Source organism: Symphalangus syndactylus, chromosome 8, assembly GCF_028878055.3.
Source record: "Symphalangus syndactylus isolate Jambi chromosome 8, NHGRI_mSymSyn1-v2.1_pri, whole genome shotgun sequence".
Taxonomy (NCBI): Eukaryota; Metazoa; Chordata; class Mammalia; order Primates; family Hylobatidae; genus Symphalangus; species Symphalangus syndactylus.
Window position 1 is genome coordinate 41,002,534 of NC_072430.2, and position 18,699 is coordinate 41,021,232.

At 40.6% G+C, this 18,699-nt stretch overlaps 1 protein-coding gene across 50 annotated transcripts in view; it reads right to left on the reverse strand.

The window, feature by feature from the left end:
- The window catches only part of TTLL5 (tubulin tyrosine ligase like 5), a 296,508-nt gene that overhangs the window by 51,648 nt on the left and 226,161 nt on the right, over positions 1-18,699 (reverse strand). For 40 of the 50 annotated variants that reach the window (XR_010122049.1, XM_055288714.2, XM_063644155.1 and 37 more), the window contains one exon: positions 16,831-17,048. The exons of the other annotated variants lie outside the window; for them this stretch is intronic. Coding sequence is in view for 39 of the 40 variants with exons in the window: in XM_055288714.2 (XP_055144689.1) it covers positions 16,831-17,048 (218 nt within the window). In the remaining variant the exon portion in view is untranslated. The remainder of the gene's footprint in view (positions 1-16,830; positions 17,049-18,699) is intronic. 50 annotated transcript variants of the gene reach the window in all.

The window sequence follows — 18,699 nt, forward strand, 5'->3', positions numbered from 1 at the left end:
TGTGTAAAAGTTGTACCTGGGAGATCAAAGCTTTCACATGCTCAGTTCTTTGTTTTGGTTGAGCAACATCCAACCCAACCTTTAGTATCTCTCTCCTGACACTATTTTTCCAGTCAGTCATTCACACAAGAAATATTTATTAAACATTTCCCGTGTTCTGTACTAGTGAGGAGATACGTTAAAGCACATACATAAAACACAAACTGTGTGCTAAATGCTAAAGAGAAAAAGCACACAGTGTTATGAGAATGAGGCAGGGGAACCTGGCTTAGATGATGAGGACAGTGGTCAAGGATGGTCTTTCTGTGGAAATAAAATTTCAAGGGAGTCATGAAGTCAGGAGAGGTAGGCATTAGCCAGGAGGAGGGAGAAGAAAGAGCGTTTCACGAGGAAATTGCATATATAATGACTCTGAGGCAGAAAGGGGCTTGGAATGTCCTAGGAACCTTTAAAGACCAGCTAAGGAGATAGGATAGCGGTGGGGACAGTCAGGCAATGTTTGCTGAATGTCTTTGACAGGAATGACCTGGGGTCACTTGTTAATCACACAGCTTTCCAGGTGGGCCTGGGGACAGTGCCCCAGGTGCCCAGGTGATTCATATAATCACTGGCTAGTAGGTAAAGAGCAAAGTGGCATGAGGTGCACCTGGAGAGTCAGGTGGAGTCTGAGGTGCCCACACAGTACCTACAACCCTGAAAGAGACATGCCGCTTGAGAAGATTCTAGCCCAGCATTGGTGCAAGGATCAGACTGTCTCATAGCCCCTCCCCTCTGGCAAGCAATTTGGGTCCTACTCTCTCCTTGCCACTTTCATTTTGAGGACAAGGGAGCCACAGAGGCAGGAGAGAAAGGGGCAGAGAGCTTCTCCCTTTTCCCATCAGCCTCAGCCTTGGAGAGCCACATCTGAAATCCTCATGCATTTTATTTCGGCCCCTTATGGGACTCGAAAACTCTCCCAAAGCATCTGTAGCTGTTTGCTCTTCCATGTCCAAGTGAAAAAGTTCTGGAGGGCCTAAGATAAGCTCTTTCCTTTACAGAAGTTAAAAACCATTAGAGCCACTGTGCTTGCTTTAGGAGCAGTTGAGTGGAGCAAAGCCCTGGGCTGGTCTCAATTTCATGAAGTATTAGTGGTTTAAAAAAAAAAAAAAAAAAAAAAAAGGGAAGAAGCCGGCAAAATCTTTGGGTCAGTAGAAGAAACTGGTAGTGAATAACAGAAAACTGCCTGAGGGAAGAGTCCCTGGGGGGTTAGACTCAATGAATTCTGCGTCCCTAAAACTCTTGAAACTTTTCCCTCTCCTCTCTGGAACCCCCAACCCACCCTTCACCTTCTTAGGCTTTATCCCATTCCTTACCCAAGATCCTCTAACCCTATGGTCCCTGGTTCCCAGTTTCACTCACTCTTCCATCCTCTTCCCTCCCATCAACTCCCATCAAAGGCCTTGGAGACCACCACAGATTCAGAATTTGAACATTTCTAATGATTCTACTGCTTCTAGCATAGAGTCCCCATTCTCCCTGTGATGTGGAAATGTGTCCACAGCAATCCAAGGGGAAACTCTTGAGTGAATTTTTCCATGGAAACACTGGTGCACAAAATGGTTTAGGCCTGTTATTACTACTTTAGGCACATTATGGGTAAATACGCTTTTGTTGTGATAACATCATTTCCTTGGGAAAATATATTCCAACTTCTGGACAACCTTCCCCTAAATGAGAACTTTTGAAATTCAGCTTGTCTAGAGCCTGCATGTCAACTTGCACTTGCCCCTGCAATGATTCTTTGCTGCTTTCCTAGGAATACATGTGTTTTAGGAAATATTTACCTTGGGAGGTATGTATGTGTTCCCTTGGTTGTCTTTAAGTCAGTTACTATGGTTTAACACCTGGATAACAAGACCTACCTTATAGGCTTTTGAAGATTAAGTAAGATGGTGAATATAAAGCACATCTAAGCAGTGACTGGTGTTATATTATGGACTAAATATACATTAACTATTATTATTAGTAGTAGTGTCATTTTTACTTAGGAATACTGCTTAACACTCTGCATTCTATAAGTCTATCTACATACAGAAATATCAAATTGAATGACTCATTGACTCCAATATGAGTCTGAAATATTAGTGCTAAACTACAGAAGAATGGCCATAGGCATTCTGAACCTGGAAGTTAACAGCAATTCGCTATTAAAGTTACAAGGTAATTAACTGGCAACCTATAAGACAAAAATCTCATAGTAAAAATTATTCTTAAGATCCCTTAGGAAGAGATGTCACATTTGAGACTGACAAGTTATCTCTTAATAAATCTAATATGTATTTTTCTGCCAGTGTCAGAATGATTTGTTCAACTGTGCACCAAATGAAGTAGGTTTGTATTTAGAAAATGAGGCTTGTATTATGAGATCATGTTGTATAAACTATGTATTTTTATTTTTACTTTTTTGAGACAGGGTCTTACTCTGTCACCCAGGCTGGAGTGTAGTGGCACAATCACAGCTCACTGCAGCCTCAACTTCCTGGGCTCAGGTGATCCTCCTATCTCAGCCTCCCAAGTAGCTGGGACTACAGGTGTGTGGTACCACGTCTGGCTAATTTTTGTATTTTTTGTGGAGACAGAGTTTTGCCATGTCACCCATGCTGGTCTCAAACCCCTGGGTTCACATGGTCTGCCTGCCTTGGCCTCCCAAAGTGCGGGGACTATAGATATAAGCGACTGCACCTGGCCTAAAATATGTATCTTTAAGCATGAGAATAACGGTGCAGTGGGATGCTCTTGCTGTAAGAAAGTCCCACGGGAACTGCAACCGACTGACTGGAGTGACATTTCTCCCATCTTTTCCTAAGTGTAAAATCAATTGGAATCAGCCACTTTATTGAAATTACAATCAATTTCTCTCTGAATAGCTGAATGTATAAAGTTAAATATGTGTTTGATACAGCTCCATTATCTGATGTTCTCTGGTCATAGTACACCAGAATATAAAGAAGTGGCTAAAGATGAAGTTAGAAAAACTGGAGTTATAGAAGTATCAAGAGTTTGACAGTGAGAAATACTGAAAAGATGAGACAAAAAGGTGCCATTAACTTTACACAAAAGAGTTCAAATATAAGAAGAGTGATAGATGTGAGTATCTAATCCTTAATTGTTCTTCTTGGAAATGGTGCAACTGTCTAGGAGATGGGAAGCTGCTTGACGTAGTTAAAGGTTGAGAGTAAGAGGCTTACTACAATCTCAGCTGTGGTAATGGTCTTAGTTAGGTTCTTCTCTGAGGATAAACTGCGAATGATTATTAAAAACTGCTTAAGCCAGATGCGGTGGCTCACACCTGTAATCCTAGCACTTTGGGAGGCTGAGGCAGGCAGACCTGAGGTCAGGAGTTTGAGACCAGCTTGGCTAACATGGTGAAACCCCATCTCTACTAAAAATACAAAACTAGCCAGGCATAGTGGCTCATAGCTATAAAACCAGCTACTTGGGAGGCTGAGGCAGGAGAATCACCTGAACCCAGGAGGCAGAGGTTGCAGTGAGCCAAGATTGCGCCATTGCACTCCAGCCTGGGTGACAAAGAGTGAAACTCCCATCTCAAAAAAGAAATAATAAATGAATAAATAAAAATAAAATAAAATAAAAACTGCTTAAGAGCACGCTGCCTTATTAATTTAGCCACTTAAAAACTATAATAAGACACGTGACCAAATATAGTAGCAACAAAGAATTCAAAGAACTCAATGAACAGTCACATGCTCCTCTCTATGAAGGCAAAATCTCTTTCCTTGGGACATGTTCACAGCTGGCAGCTAAAGAGTTTCCTTAAATATTACATGTACACCTCCTAACCCTGAATTTGACTCACTTGCTTCACATCTACCTACTCGTCTTGCCTCTGCTATTTTTCTGAGGTCTGAGAAAGCACCTCAAATGAGCATTATTCCTACTCTGAGGGAACAGCTCTCCTGAGCCTTTCAAAGAAGTTGTTCAATGATGCATTAAAAACAAATAATATCCTTATAAGATGAAATGCCTGTATTTCATCTTATAGGGATATTGCGCCCTGTATTAATTATTTTGAAAAATTTCTTCTAGTACAAGTCTCTATTTAAGGAATATAAGCCAATCAACTGGCTGGCTAGGAATTCCACTGGCATCAAGACCACACCATATAGCCAGCCTATATAACTATATAACATATATTTATACATAAAACCCAGTCCAGGAGGGTTATAATGAGCAATAGCCCCATCATCCCTTTTGCTGGTAAGGTTTCTGACATGTTTTTTGTGGATCTTCATTTCTTTATTTGTGGTTTCCTCTGTTCTTCTTTTGCCCATTATTTTGATCAGTGGAAACTTTTCTGAAAGTGATATGCTTTCTTTAAGTCTGTTTTGTTCATTACTTCACAAGGTTGACTGTGGTTTGCTGCTATATTATTTCTGTTTGGGTTCTTTTCAAGGCTTTCCACATCCCCAGCACAGGGGTACTAGTTTTCTATTTCAATGGTTTAGTATAAGTTTATCTTGGACTCATGCCACCACATCAGAGATGACCTTTCTGTAGAAGGAAGGACTCACAAAAGGAAAATGCTCAAGATTTTACAGGAAGAGCAGAGCTACAAATGCTGATCTTACCAGGGCTGTGGCAAAACAGACATGGCTGCATCTGTGAAGGTCCTGAAAACAAACACCCCCAAACCTGATTGTTTTTATAAAATACAGGGATAACCAACCTCTTTCAATTCCCAAGAAAAAAGAAACAAAACAAAAAATACATACCCTGACTTTTCCTACCAAACATTTACTCATAGTAAGTAGCCTACAATTTTCGACATAGCCACACACACACACAGGTATATGCTGCTTCCTCCTTTTATCTCTCAGTCTAGGGATTGATTCTGAAATAGAAGTTAATGCTAATCCTTAGAAAATAACAATTAGAACATTATTAATTAGGGTCAGGTTCCAAAACCAAATCATGAAACATTTAGTGAAGTCAACTTTCGTGCAGTAAAGGCACTTAGGATTCTATTTTATAAATATACGCATATTATCTATTCCCCGTATTTCTGGTTATAGTCCTTTTCATTCCTAAGTAGGCCCTTTTCTCTTTTTATTCATTAGTCTTTCCAGCCATCCTATTACTTGTCGTCAATTTCATTCATTCCTTCAACAAGTATTTAATGACCCCCTACCACGTGCCAGATACAGTTTGAGGCACTGTTCTCTCATGTTCTGCTATGCATCCGACTGTTGCAGGAATTTCTGTGTATTTTTTTACTTTCTATATTTTAATCAGTTTACTCTGTTCTTTCATAGCTTTTCAAATTAAACAATTAACTCACTTATTTTTAATCCTTGTCTTGTAAATAAATGTATTAAGAGTTTATTTTTGAGTGCAGTTTTGGTTATTCCACAAATCTGATGTGTAGTACTTTTAGAGCCATACAGTTTAAAATATTTTATAATTTTCATTATGATTATCTCTTTAATGCATGAGTAAAAGGTATTCTATTTTTTTTTTAATTTCCAACACATGGATTTTTTTTTTAAAAAAAACCTCTTTTTATTATTTCTAACTTAAGTGCTTTGTGGTTGAAGAGTATGAACCGTTTGATATTGATATTTTGAAGTGCATGGAGCCTTCATTTGTGACATAGTATGTGCTGAATTTTTATAAACATTCCACATATACTCGAATACCATTGAGTGCAGGAGTCCATGCATAGAGACGGGGTTTCAACGTGTTAGCCAGGATGGTCTCGATCTCTTGACCTCGTGATCTGCCCACCTCGGCCTCCCAAAGTGCTGGGATTACAGGCGTGAGCCACTGTGCCCAGCCGCCTTCACTCTTGAATGCCAGTTTAGCTATGTATAAAATTCTAGACTGAAAGTTTATTACCAACACTTTGAAGTAATTGGCTACTGTTTGCTAGCACTTATTATTGCTGAGGACAAGAATGCTGGTACTCTGTGTTCCTTTGTCATTTACGCAGATTTTCTCTCTGGTAATATTTAGACTTCTCTTTATGCTTAATGTTCTGGTTTCTTGCTACTATGATGTGTCTAGAGGTACATTTATTTTGGTACATGAATGAATTTTTTAGTTGAGGACTCATGTCTTCTTCAATTCTGGAAAATTCTGTTATTTTCTAAAAGCGTTGCTTGTCCAATTATCCGTTAGGTCTTTTTTGTGATACTCCTATCAAAGTCACATATCATGTTCCATGAGATACTCCTATTAGACACATGATCTAACATGTCTGACTATTTTAAAGTATTAATTTATCTGTAAAGAATTCATGTTCCAGTTGTTGATTTTCCTGGCAATCTTTCTTAGAATTAGATTTTTTCATGTGTTTTGGAATTTTGGTTTGCAGACTTATTTTAAATCGGAATCATTCCCTGCCCTTGTCTCTGTGCTTGCTCATTCTTCTGTGTCTGAAGATTATATAGTTGCCTTTACCCAGACCCCTGACACCAGCCCCAAACCAGGCATTATGGTGGCATTTTGGGCACTTGCATCAGTGATATTTAGAAACCAAAGGCAGTTTTGAGACAGGAATAGTTGGAAGGGTATGTCATTGCCTTTCTGACTCTGTAAGGCCCATAGTCTCATATAAAGATATAGACTCAGTTAGTCGGTTCATGCCAGTTTTACTACTCTCCCATTAGGAGAGCACACTGTATCCTTCAGTGCAGGGTTTTCAACCTTGCCACTACTGACATGTTGGGCTGGATAATTCTTTGTAGTGGGGGACTGCTCTGTGCTTTGCAGGATGCTCAGCAGGATCCGTAGACTCTACCCACTAGATGCCAGTTGCACTCCCCCAGTTACGACAAGTATAAATGTCTCCAGATATTGCCAAATGTCTCCTTGGAGGGAAACTGTCCCAGGCTGAAAATCAATTATTTTCAAGTAAAGAGCCTGGCTTTAGGTTCTCCTCTTGTAGGGCACTTTCAGGTCCCAATATGCCACAGGAGCTTGCCACTGCCTGCTTCAGAAAGCCTGTAGCTTCAGCTTCATTCATTGATTCTCGTTTATTTTGGTACATCTTGGGGCCAAGGAGATATGTGCCTTGTTTTGAAGCACAGCTAAGTCCCGTAGGTTTTCTTCTTTAAATCTTCATCCATCACAGCTATGTACTTGCAGCACAGGGGGGATATGGATGTGAAAGTGTGAACTTTGGGAGCCAACTGGCCTGGAAGTCAGTAACTCCAAATCTAATTTTTTCTTTTGTTTGAAGCTGAGCCTTTGCCTTCAATCGTCTTTAGAGTTATTAGTGTTGAGGAAATCAGAGTATGTTTAAATTTCCAAAGGCTCACCAGCGGAACCAAATCACACTTATAAATAACAACCTACCAACAACACAAATGTGATTTCTTTTAGTAGGGAGCAACAGCAGCTGCAGAATACAACTATGCTGACCAGCAGACATTGGATGCAATATATGTCATGGAAACACATTATCTCATTTAACCCTATGAACAACTCCAAGACATAAGTAATATTTTAAAGATAATGAAACAGAAGCTTAGAGCTATCTCTAGAAAAGTTAATTAAGCCAAGGAACCAGGATCCGAATCTCATTTCAAATTCCAGGCTGTTAGCAACTGTACTTTCTCCCATATGCTACTCTACAAGGCATAAATAATGATATCATTATTTACTGATCTTTGATGCATATGACTTGACACAGAATACCATGTTACCACCACCACTGCCATCATTATCTCCTCCACCAGTTCCATCTCCACCATCACCACTGCCATTTGCTGAGAACTTACGAATATAAGCTATCTCAGGCGCTGGGAATGAGTTTATCTCTTCTCTCAAAAACAAACCATGCAAGCAGAGATCTTATCTGTCTTGTCCACCGGTGTTATCACTGGTGTCTAGGGCAATGTTGAGCAAAACAGACATTCAATATATATGTGACGAAAGGGTGAAGACAAGGTATCTGTCTTTGAGAGAGCTATAGAAAGCAGAACATATGGAAAAAGGAAAAATAAAACAAGGAGGTAGATGGTAGAGTCAGCTGAGGAGGTGAGGAAGGGGCAGCTGGGAAGGATGCACCAAGGCGAGACACTAAAACCCAATCTTGAATAAAAGGCAGGACTTAGGTTCAAGAGGCCTAAGGGCACTCTGCAGAGATGACATGGGTATGTAGGAACAAAGAATGGGAAGCATGTGTGTGGAGAAGTCTGTGTGCAAAGCGGTGATAGAGTATGAAGAAGGCAGGAGACAGAAGAGAGGTCATATTGCAGAAGGCTTGAATGTCAGAGTCAAGACTCTTGACTTTATCTTGTGGGCACCTGGAAGCCTCCAAAGATTTCAGAAAAATGGGCCAGGTGCAGTGGCTCACGCCTGTAATCCCAGCACTTTGGAAGGCCGAGGTGGGCAGATCACGAGGTCAGGAGATCTAGACCATCCTGGCCAACATAGTGAAACCCCATCTCTACTAAAAATACAAAAAATTAGCTGGGCGTGGTGGTGTGTGCCTGTAGTCCCAGCTACTTAGGAGGCTGAGGCAAGGTTATTGCTTGAACCTGGGAGACAGAGGTTGCAGTGAGCCGAGATCACACGACTGCACTCCAGCCTGGGTGACACGGCGAGACTCCGTCTCAAAAAAACAAAAACAAACAAAAACAAAACAAAACAAAAGATTTCAGAAAACTGGTTTGAACAACTACTTTGGAGATGATTTTTAAAATTGTTTCCTGGGCCTACTCATGTATTTGTTTAAGAAGAACCAATTTAGACAGTTCGAAAATTTCCACTTGTTCTATGTTCTAGTTAAGTCTTCTTTTTCTTCAAGAAGAAACAATTTATACTTGATATTTTTCAAAATATTATCTTTCATCTAGTTTTTAAAATTGTATATAGTGTGCACAGTGTTCTCATAATTTTTCAGTCTTTCCTATATCTACTTTTTTTTTTTTGAGACAGAGTCTCGCTCTGTCACCCAGGCTGGAGTGCAGTGGCGCAGTCTCGGCTCACTGCAACCTCCGCCTCCCGGGTTCACGCCATTCTCCTGCCTCAGCCTCCCGAGTAGCTGGGACTACAGGCACCTGCCACCACGCCCGGCTAATTTTTTTTTTTGTATTCTTAGTAGAGATGGGGTTTCACCATGTTAGCCAGGATGGTCTCGATCTCCTGACCTCGTGATCCACCCGCCTCCACCTCCCAAAGTGCTGGGATTACAGGCGTGAGCCACCGTGCCCAGCCTTGTATCTACTTTTAAAGTGTTTTTCTTATGTTTACTTCTCTTATTTTTCTGGCAGAAGTATGTTTATTTTCTTCTTCTGGGTTCCCCTGACCCAAACTAAATAAGGTTTTGAACTTAACTAATTTTATTGCTTGCTTTTCACTTTATATTACTTTTCTTCTTAATTTCCTTAAATCTGTTTTTCTTAGCTTTGTTTTATGGTTCCTTTTCTAACTTCATGTGATAAAAGCTCATTTCAGTTATGACAAATATGTGCCCTATTCACCACTCTCAGCATCTTCCCTGTGTGTGGTGGATGCTACTAACCTATCAAAGCACTCTTTTTTGCTGAGCTCAGGGAAGTCCTCAAAGGTCTTTCCAAAACAACACTGTGCAATCACCTGAAGCCAGTTTATCTATTGAAGCCAATTTACCATTTGTATCTTGGTTAATTTTTTTCATCTTTCAGTATTTTAGTAATGAAAATGAAGAAGATGATGAATTTACCTTTAAGTACATCTTTGACTCCCTCCCTCGTTTCCTTCCTTCTTTGACAGATTACCTTTGAGTACATCTTTGCCTGACTTCCTCCCTCCCTCACTTCTTCCCGTCCTTCCTTTTTTTTTTTTTTTTTTTTTTTTTGAAGAGTCTCGCTCTGTTGCCCAGGCTGGAGTGCAATGACGCAATATTGGCTCACTGCAACCTCCACATCCCAGGCTTGAGCGATTCTCATGCCTCAGCCTCCCGAGTAGCTGGGACCATAGGTGCCATGCCACCACGCCTGGCTAATTTTTGTATATTTTGGTAGAGATGGGGTTTTGCCATGTTGGCCCAGTTGGTCTAGAACTCCTGACCTCCAGTGATCCCCATCTGCCTCAGCCTTCCAAAGTGCTGGATTACAGGCATGAGCCACCGCACCTGGGCCTTTATATTTAATATCTCATTTTATTGTAAAGTGGTCTGAGAATGAGGCATGTATAATTTCTACTTTTTGAGGACTTAATTGAAACGTTCCAGTTTAGAAAACTATTCTACAAGATCTCTGTAGGGCACAAAGTTATGTATCTATTGATTTAATCTTATTAACTAATCCCTTCATGTCCTTATTTTGGGTCTTATCTGCCTATACTACTGACTATTATTTCTATTCTCTTTCTGGAATTTGTTATTTTAGGTTGAATCTGACTTTTCTCCCATCATTTTTATCTCTGTATACTTCCTTCTCAAATTTTTGGCATTTGTCTTCTAATTTGTGAATTCAATTTTCTGCAGTGGCCAATTTCTATTCAGTGTTCAGCCCAATTTTTCACTTAGGTAGTTCTGATGTCTGTGCAATCCTCCCTGACTGCAGGCCCCTTGCTCCTTCTATATGATAGCTTTGTCTAGTTCTCCACACAGATGCTCTCTACTCTTACATTTTGTTAAGAATACACATTAGGTATTTTCTAAAATGTTATTATTTTTGCTTTAACTCATTCCAGAGGTTAGAAGCCTCTGAATCTTCTCCATGAAGCCTTCTGTTTTTTTTGGAGACAGTCTCTCTCTGTTGCCCAGGCTGGAGTGCAGTGGTATGATCTCAGCTCACTGCAATCTCTGCCTCCCAGGTTCAAGTGATTCTCCAGCCTTGGCCTCCTGAGTAGCTGGGATTACAGGCACCTGCCACCACGCCTGGCTAATTTTTTTGTATTTTTAGCAGAGATGGGCTTTTACCATGTTGGCCAGGCTGGTCTCCAACTCCTGACCTCATGACCCACCCACCTCGGCCTCCCAAAGTGCTGGGATTACAGGCATGAGCCACCGTGCCCAGCCTGAGCCACTGCGCCCAATTGAAGCCTTCTTTTAAGCTATACCACCTATTCCCAGGTCCCAAGATTTTCCAGTATTTGCACATCCTTAAAGAAGGTCTAAATTTGCCAAGGGCTTATATTCATGGAGAAACTGATGTGGATGGATTCTCTCAGAGGTTAGCATAAATTCCTGCCAAAATCTTTTAAAAAGGGGTTTTCATACTCAGGTGAAGGAGGAGGGAAGTGAGGGATGGGAAATATCCAGCAGTTATATTACCATTTCAACAACCATTTTAACATCCCAGGAGGCAGGCATGAGAAGTCAGATTTTAATTTAAATTATGCCAATATGAATCAGCAAAGGAAGACCCATCATTCCATGACTCTCATGTAGCTTTCCTCCCCACCGAGACACACACAATCATGCAAATTTTGATTAGGTGTGGTTGTAGTACCCATCCCTCTGACTGATGTCACTGTCCATGCCAAAAGCAACCCCTAAGACCTCCTAATGCCACCACTGAGGTCCAAATGACGAGGGTTAGTAGAAGACAGAGAGTCTAAGTGGCAGAGCTCCTGACTGGCACTCCCGTCCTTTCTACCCTCAGGCCCTGCCCCTCAGAGTCAGGGGGTATTATTGTCTGCGATATTCCAGGTTTCCCTTTCATTTCCTAGACTGCACTCTCCCAGAAGACACTATACAAAAGCCCTCCATGTTGTTCTTCAATCCAGTCTTCCTGTGCTACATCTACCAGAAATTCCCCCAGCACCTCTAATATGAGTGGCATTAATTCTTCCTCCTTTTGAGTATTTCATTTTGAGTATTTCATGGTCATTTAAGTGGTAAAACTGGTGTGGAAAAAGAGGGGAGTGAGTGAGTTCCTAAGTGCATAGATTGTATTTTCTTCAAAAGCAATATTTTAGGATAATTAATCTGCCATTTGCTGTACAGACAGATATAGATGAATAGATTGGCAGGGACCTTTGAAATCAGTGATGTATGGGGAAGAGTCTCAGGTGAGCACAGCGGGTGATATGAGTTCCAGTTTGAGCTCAGCCACTGACCAGCTGGGTACCTCGTTGTACTCATATCCCCACAACTATGCCTCCATTCCTTTATCTTCTACCACAAACATTTTATAATTACCTACCTTGGAAATGCATAATGTAGAGAATCCTATATTAAGGATGAATATGTTACAGATTCAACTATGTTTCTTGAAACTGCACATAATAAAAGGCTGGCAGAACATGGTTAACCCAGAATATGGTATATTCTATGCTCACCTCAAGAACTTTTGGACAATTATTAAGTCCTAATTACTTTGCCCTGAAATCATCTCACTTTAATGACTCATATGTTAAAAAGATATAACATTTTTTAAGCCGATGTTTATTTTCATATTCTTCTGACATTAATCTCTTAAACATCTTTCATCATACGGCTGACCTCACCAAATGTTCAGGTAACATTAATTGGGATTTGGTGCTACCAGGCTACCCAGTCCTGATGGCTTTCCTCCCTGCTAATCCCTGGCAGCCTTTAACAGAAACCACTGTCCTGGGTGCTGACACAGAACAGTCGTTACCACCAACTTCCACTCAGGTCACCCTGATGAGAATCACCTAAGCCCTGGGTAAAGAAGGTCATCTCAGCTATTTAAGGAAAAGTACTGCAGTTCAGTCTGTGTTTCTTAAACAGTTTTCTTTCTTCAGAGAAGTCTCCCAGGTTACAACAACAGCTTTGGCCCCACCCTTTCAAATTCATTCAGTCTGAGTTTTGCCCTTGTGCCTGGCAAACTTCAATCTCCTCAGGTTTCTTTCTCCATATTTCCTGGAGAGTATGATTCTGGCTCTGAAAAAAGCTCATTTACAAGGAAGAGACAGTTCAGATGCATGTAGTTGTTTGTAGGCTGTCGTCCTCAGTTCAGCTGACTGCTTGGAAGAAATACCACAAATAGTTTTGAAAGGAGGATCTGAAGCGGGTACTAAATTATGAAGTGTTGCAAACATTGGAGAAGAAAATCAAGAAAGATTATTGGCACTAGGAAAATGGTAAAAAAATTTGTTTAAATCATTCCCTTCACAGAACTGACAAATGAGATTTAGCTAAATGAAATATAAGTATATGAATTTGAGAACTACAACAAAGAACTGCTGGGACAAGAGGGGCTGAGGAAAATGGCTTGAAAGCATCAGAATTAAAGAGCAAATGTGCTCATAAAAAAAGCTTTCAATGGAATAGACAGAAAACAAGTCATTTTGGTTAATTATTCAGTAGGGACAGTGGGTTTTGTTTTACAGATGGGAAAATGAAACCTTTAGAGGGAAAGCAACTTCAGTATTATCATAAAGAAACAGGACCCCACTGTTCTGATTCTCAACTCCCTTTGCACCAAAATCCAAGTGACATTCCATCTTTAATGTTCTATTCTTCTCTAAACTCAAAACTCAACCCTCTAGGATGTGGAAACTTTGATGCTCTTGGAAATTGCTTCTATATTTGTCTAATGCCAACTTCTGTGCTAGAAGAAGTTTGAAGTTCAACCCAAAAACACAGGGCTTGGCATGGTCAAAAGCTCATTACAACTTCTGATTAGTTGTGTCTCTTGAGGCGACTATGGCATTCCTGAGTGTGACTCAGTATCACCAGTCATAACTGAGGGTTCCTGATTAATCTGAACTGAGCCAGAGTAAAGGCCACAGTAAGATCCAAGCAAATGAAGCAACACATCTTATAGGAAGAAAGTAAAAAATTTATGTGAAAATTTCTTGAAATGCATAATAGTACCTAACACTGATTTAGCATGTATTACATACCAGGCACTGTATTTGTGCTTTACATTCATCAATTCATTTATCTTAATAACCCTATGAGGCAGGTACTATTACTATTCCCATTTTAAAATAGGAAACTGAGTCACAGAGATGTTGAGTAACTTGCTATGGCTGGCTAGGAACAAGAATTACTTCAGAACAGTGAGAATATATCAACTGATACTCAGGATCCTGATTTCGAGAGCCATGAAAAGCTTCTCTAGATTAAAAAAATTACTTCATCAATCCAAATAAAGTATGGGGTTTAGTTCATAGTAATGTGCCAATGACAGTTTCTTAGTATGGTACATTCCTCAAATGCACCATGGCAATGTCAGGTGTTAACAATGGAAAAAACACTGGGCAAGTGGTACATGGGAACTCTCTGATCTTGCTCTGTCGCCCAGGCTGGAGTGCAGTGGCACGATCTCGGCTCACTGCAAGCTCTGCCTCCTGGGTTCACCCTATTCTCCTGCCTCAGCCGCCCGAGTAGCTGGGACTACAGGTGCCCGCCGCCACGCCCGGCTAATTTTTTTTGCATTTTTAGTAGAGACAGGGTTTCACCGTGTTAGCCAGGATGGTCTTGATCTCCTGACCTCGTGATCTGCCTGCCTCGGCCTCCCAGAGTGCTGGGATTACAGGCGTGAGCCACCGCACCCGGCCAGTTTTTTTTTAATTAAATTAAATTAATTAATTTATTTATTTATTTATTTATTTATTTGAGACGGAGTCTTGCTCTGTCACCCAGGCTGGAGAGCAGTGGTGTGATCTCAGCTCACTGCAAGCTCCACCTCCCAGGTTCACGCCATTCTCTTGCCTCTGCCTCCCGAGTAGCTGGTACTACTTGGGCGCCTGCCAGCATGCCTGGCTAATTTTTTTTGTATTTTTAGTAGAGACGGGGTTTCACCATGTTGGCCAGGATTGTCTCGATCTCCTGACCTCGTGATCCACCCACCTCTGCCTCCCAAAGTGCTGGGATTACAGGCGTGAGCCACCGCACTCGGCCCAGTTTTTTTTTTTTTTTTTTTTTTAAAGAAAAAAACTTTATCAGGATACTTCATGGGGGAGCTTTTCATTGTTCAGATGAAAAGCCATGCTATTCTTTTTCCTAAAAGTCAGGAGAATATCTTAAAACACTGGGGTCCTCACAACGCTGTACATTTTACATGTAAGTGAGAGAATGTTCAAGTCTTTATTAGTATTAACTTAGCTTCAGAGACTTGTCCTAGAGTTTTAAAGGCAAATTGGAAACTATTTCCTGGAACAACGCCTCACAGCATGCCTTTTGATACCTGGATTATATTACTTAAATTCTGAAGAAATCTCTGCTTTTTCCCCCCTTCTGTGCATTTTTGATGCTGCGCTGTTTCCGGTTTTCCCACACTCTTGCCTGTCACAAAGAAGAAACCACAAAAATGCTGCAAAGCAAAGTCTGTCCAAAGAGCTGCAATTCCATCTGAGGAGGCTGCGGAGTTCTCCTGCCAGCAGCGAGTTCAGGGCAGTAGCAAGCAGCGTCTTCAAATGTCCAGCCCTGCTGCCTGGGCCCACCTCTCCACCAGCTAGCCACACAGGCCACCAAGAGCCCTCTGAGGGTACTGGCAATAATCAGAGAATCCACAAGGGGCACACTGGCAAATTCAACATTCGCATTTGGCTCAAAAATTTTCCTAGTTAACTATGGGCTTTCCAAATCTGTGAAGGAGAGTGTGGTTTTAGAATGCATATGATGGTGACCAAGGCTTACTGAGTTCTTACTGGGCCGGGCCTTACTCTATGTACTTCACACATATTAACTCTGTTAACATTTAACAACTGACCTAGGAGGTAGATACTCTTATTGTTTTAGTTTTACAAATGTAAACATGAGGAAGCTGAGGCTAGGAGATTAAGTAACTTGTAACTTGCAGAAGGTATCAAATTAGTAAAGTGTGGACTGAGGATGTGAATCCAGGCAGTCTGGCTACAGAGGCTGCAGACCTAAGGATTTGACTCCACTCTTTCCAGGGTGAGAAGGTACACATTTCCTATTTTGCTACTGGCATTCAACCACAAACTGCAGCCTTCCTACTGCCCTTTCCTACTACTCCAGAGAGTTCTGCAGTCATTACAATGCCAGCTCTTCCCAGAACAGCGCTTGGTACTTGGTGGGCACTGAATAAATATTTGTTGGATAAAATGAATAATGGCAGCAATATAATTAAAACAGCCACAAGGGATTGTTTTCTATCTAAATCCAGAATTTGATTTACCATCCAAGGAGGAAAAAACAGTAATGACTTTTTCTATGTTTTAGGATTCTTCTCATAACTAATATTGATCTTCCGAAGGACAAATGAATGAGGAGCCTCAATGACAGCAAGAGAAATACACAAATGTCCGCTACACAAAAACACAGCAGGCAATGCCTGCCTCTTCCAGACATCACTAAAATGTTCAGCCTCTTCCAGACATCTCTAAAAATTCCCCAAGTTTAAACTGAAGAACCAACGCTCTTCACCAATCTATTTCTAGTTCACTGGCTAAAAAGTGGCAGGAGGTAACAGTGAAGGATTTTGACTTAACAAAAATTTGATTCAGGAAAGGAAATGTCTTTTTGGTGTAAACAGGTAGACTATAAAAGGTATTAAAAACACCGTTGTTACACAGAGCTTGCTGACTAATGTCAATGAAATTATATTATCCTCTTAGATGAAATCTCAATCCTATATCTCCCCTTTCAAATGCCTAAAAGTGAACAAACCAAGGGGAAGCAGGGTGTTGAATTTTATATGAAATTGAAAAGATCTGATTCTGCAGGGCCTGTCCCTCCCACAGGGTAAAGCCCTGCCATCTGCTTGTTTCAGTAGTTCCCCGGGCGATTCTAATTTGTAGCCGATGCTGAGAACTAGGGTTAGCCTTTATTTCCCAGCAGGTGTTCTTGTTTCCAGTACTTCAGTACGAACGGTCTTGAAGAGTAATAAATAAAGAGTACTATTAGCTTAGAATTGATAAAACTCAGTAGAAATTAAACAGAAAAAAACTTACTTGGAAGCTCTCTGGGATGTTGCCCTTCTGAGCACCTGTTTGTGGTTGGGTGGGGGTTTGGGGACCAGGGAGGCGCAAGAACTTGGAGGTGGTACCACTTTTTGTGGCAGAGTGGTTGGCTTCTGGCCACTAGCTGTGGCACTGGAAATTCTACAACCTGCACCATTATTCATTGTCCATAAATTGGAGTTAGGTAGTGCCTGGCTGCCAAAGATAGCCTACAAAAAAAAAAAAAAAAAGGAAAAAAAATGATCGATGGACATCACCTTCACAACCCATTTACTGTATGTAACTAGTCTGTAATCCTGTCAAGGGGCAAAAAGAAAAGGACAACTGTTAAAGTAATTGTTTTTTTTTTAAAGGAAAAACTTCTCTAATGTCGCCAGTGCAGCTCTAGATTCAGAGAAGGGGCATATTTTGAAGCAGATTGTTGAAATGGTCTTGTTGAAAGTACACTGGGCTAGGAATCAGAGCACCTGGGATACTAAGTGTTGGTCCACATGCGTGAATTAGAAAAGCATTTGATCTCTCATTGTAGCTTCCATCATTGTTAAATTCAACACTTTTTTAATGAATGTCTCTTTCAAAGCATGAAGTACTAGAAATAGAGCACAGAATAAAACTGTCTTGCAGCTTGACTTGATTCCTGCCCACTCCAAAACTCTGAGCTCCTCTAGAAAGTTTGCAGGCAGGAGGCAAGGGGAGGAGTCAGTGTGGCTAAGTCATGGTGAGCAAATACAGAAAGATGAGGCTGCGACAGGAACCATGAGCCAGGCCTGGTTATAATCTTCAGGGCTAGTTTAGAATTCTAGCCTAGAACCACTTTGTTGACCTAAAGATTAACATAAGATTTTACATTTGAAAGCACTTTCAAAGTAAAATTACCATACAAATGCATGTTATATGAATACAATCGACACAAGGATATTTTTGCTCAGATAGTAAGCCTATAAATAAAGACCTAAAAATCACCATCTAAACATCGCAAATACCAACATACATAATTAGGATGTAAAAGTATACTTCCTTCAAGTACACGCTTAAAAAGTTCTCACAACTTATTTATCTCATTAGAAATAGTCTTTTTGTGTCTCAATTTTGTTACTGGTCTTTCAATACTATTAATACTGCTTTCAACATGCACTGTAAAAACTTTAAATGAGAAATAACATTAAGAGATAAATAACATCATTGACAAAATACATAGTATTTTTTATTAAAAAAATTTCTGGCAATTGATTTCCATTTGTACATACAACATGTAAAGGACTCATGGCGAGGCATGATGAAATAATATGAGATGCTCTTAGGAAATATTCATTTTCTAGACAGAGTTTGCTAGTATTATTTTTGCCCTTTATGAATTTTATTTTTTCAGATTTAAAAGATGAACTGGGTAACTTTAGTAAAATGTTAACCAACCCTTCTATATGCATGACATAAAATGTCTCATTTTCAGGAAATGTGTCAAAGGTCCTAGGCTAAGCAGATATGAGAGGGGGATCCAGGGGTCTTGTGTGGCATAAATGTGTTTGACTGAGATGCTTGACAAAGAACAAAGAGATTTCAGAGGTAAAGGGTCTGAGCATTTCCAGTCGGACCAATCTGACTGAGATGTCCCCAACCTGTGTAAACCACCTAAGGGAGAAACTGAAGAGCTACAATTTTTCTCCATCTCTGATCCACAGAAGAGGAACAAAGACAAAGTCAGGTGTGGTGGCTCACGCCTGTAATCCTAGCACTTTGGGAGGCTGAGACATGTGGATCACCTGAGCTCAGGAGTTCGAAACCAGTCTGGGCAACATGGCAAAACCCTGTCTTTACAAAAAAACACAAAAATTAGCTAGACGTGGTGGCGCCCGCCTGTAG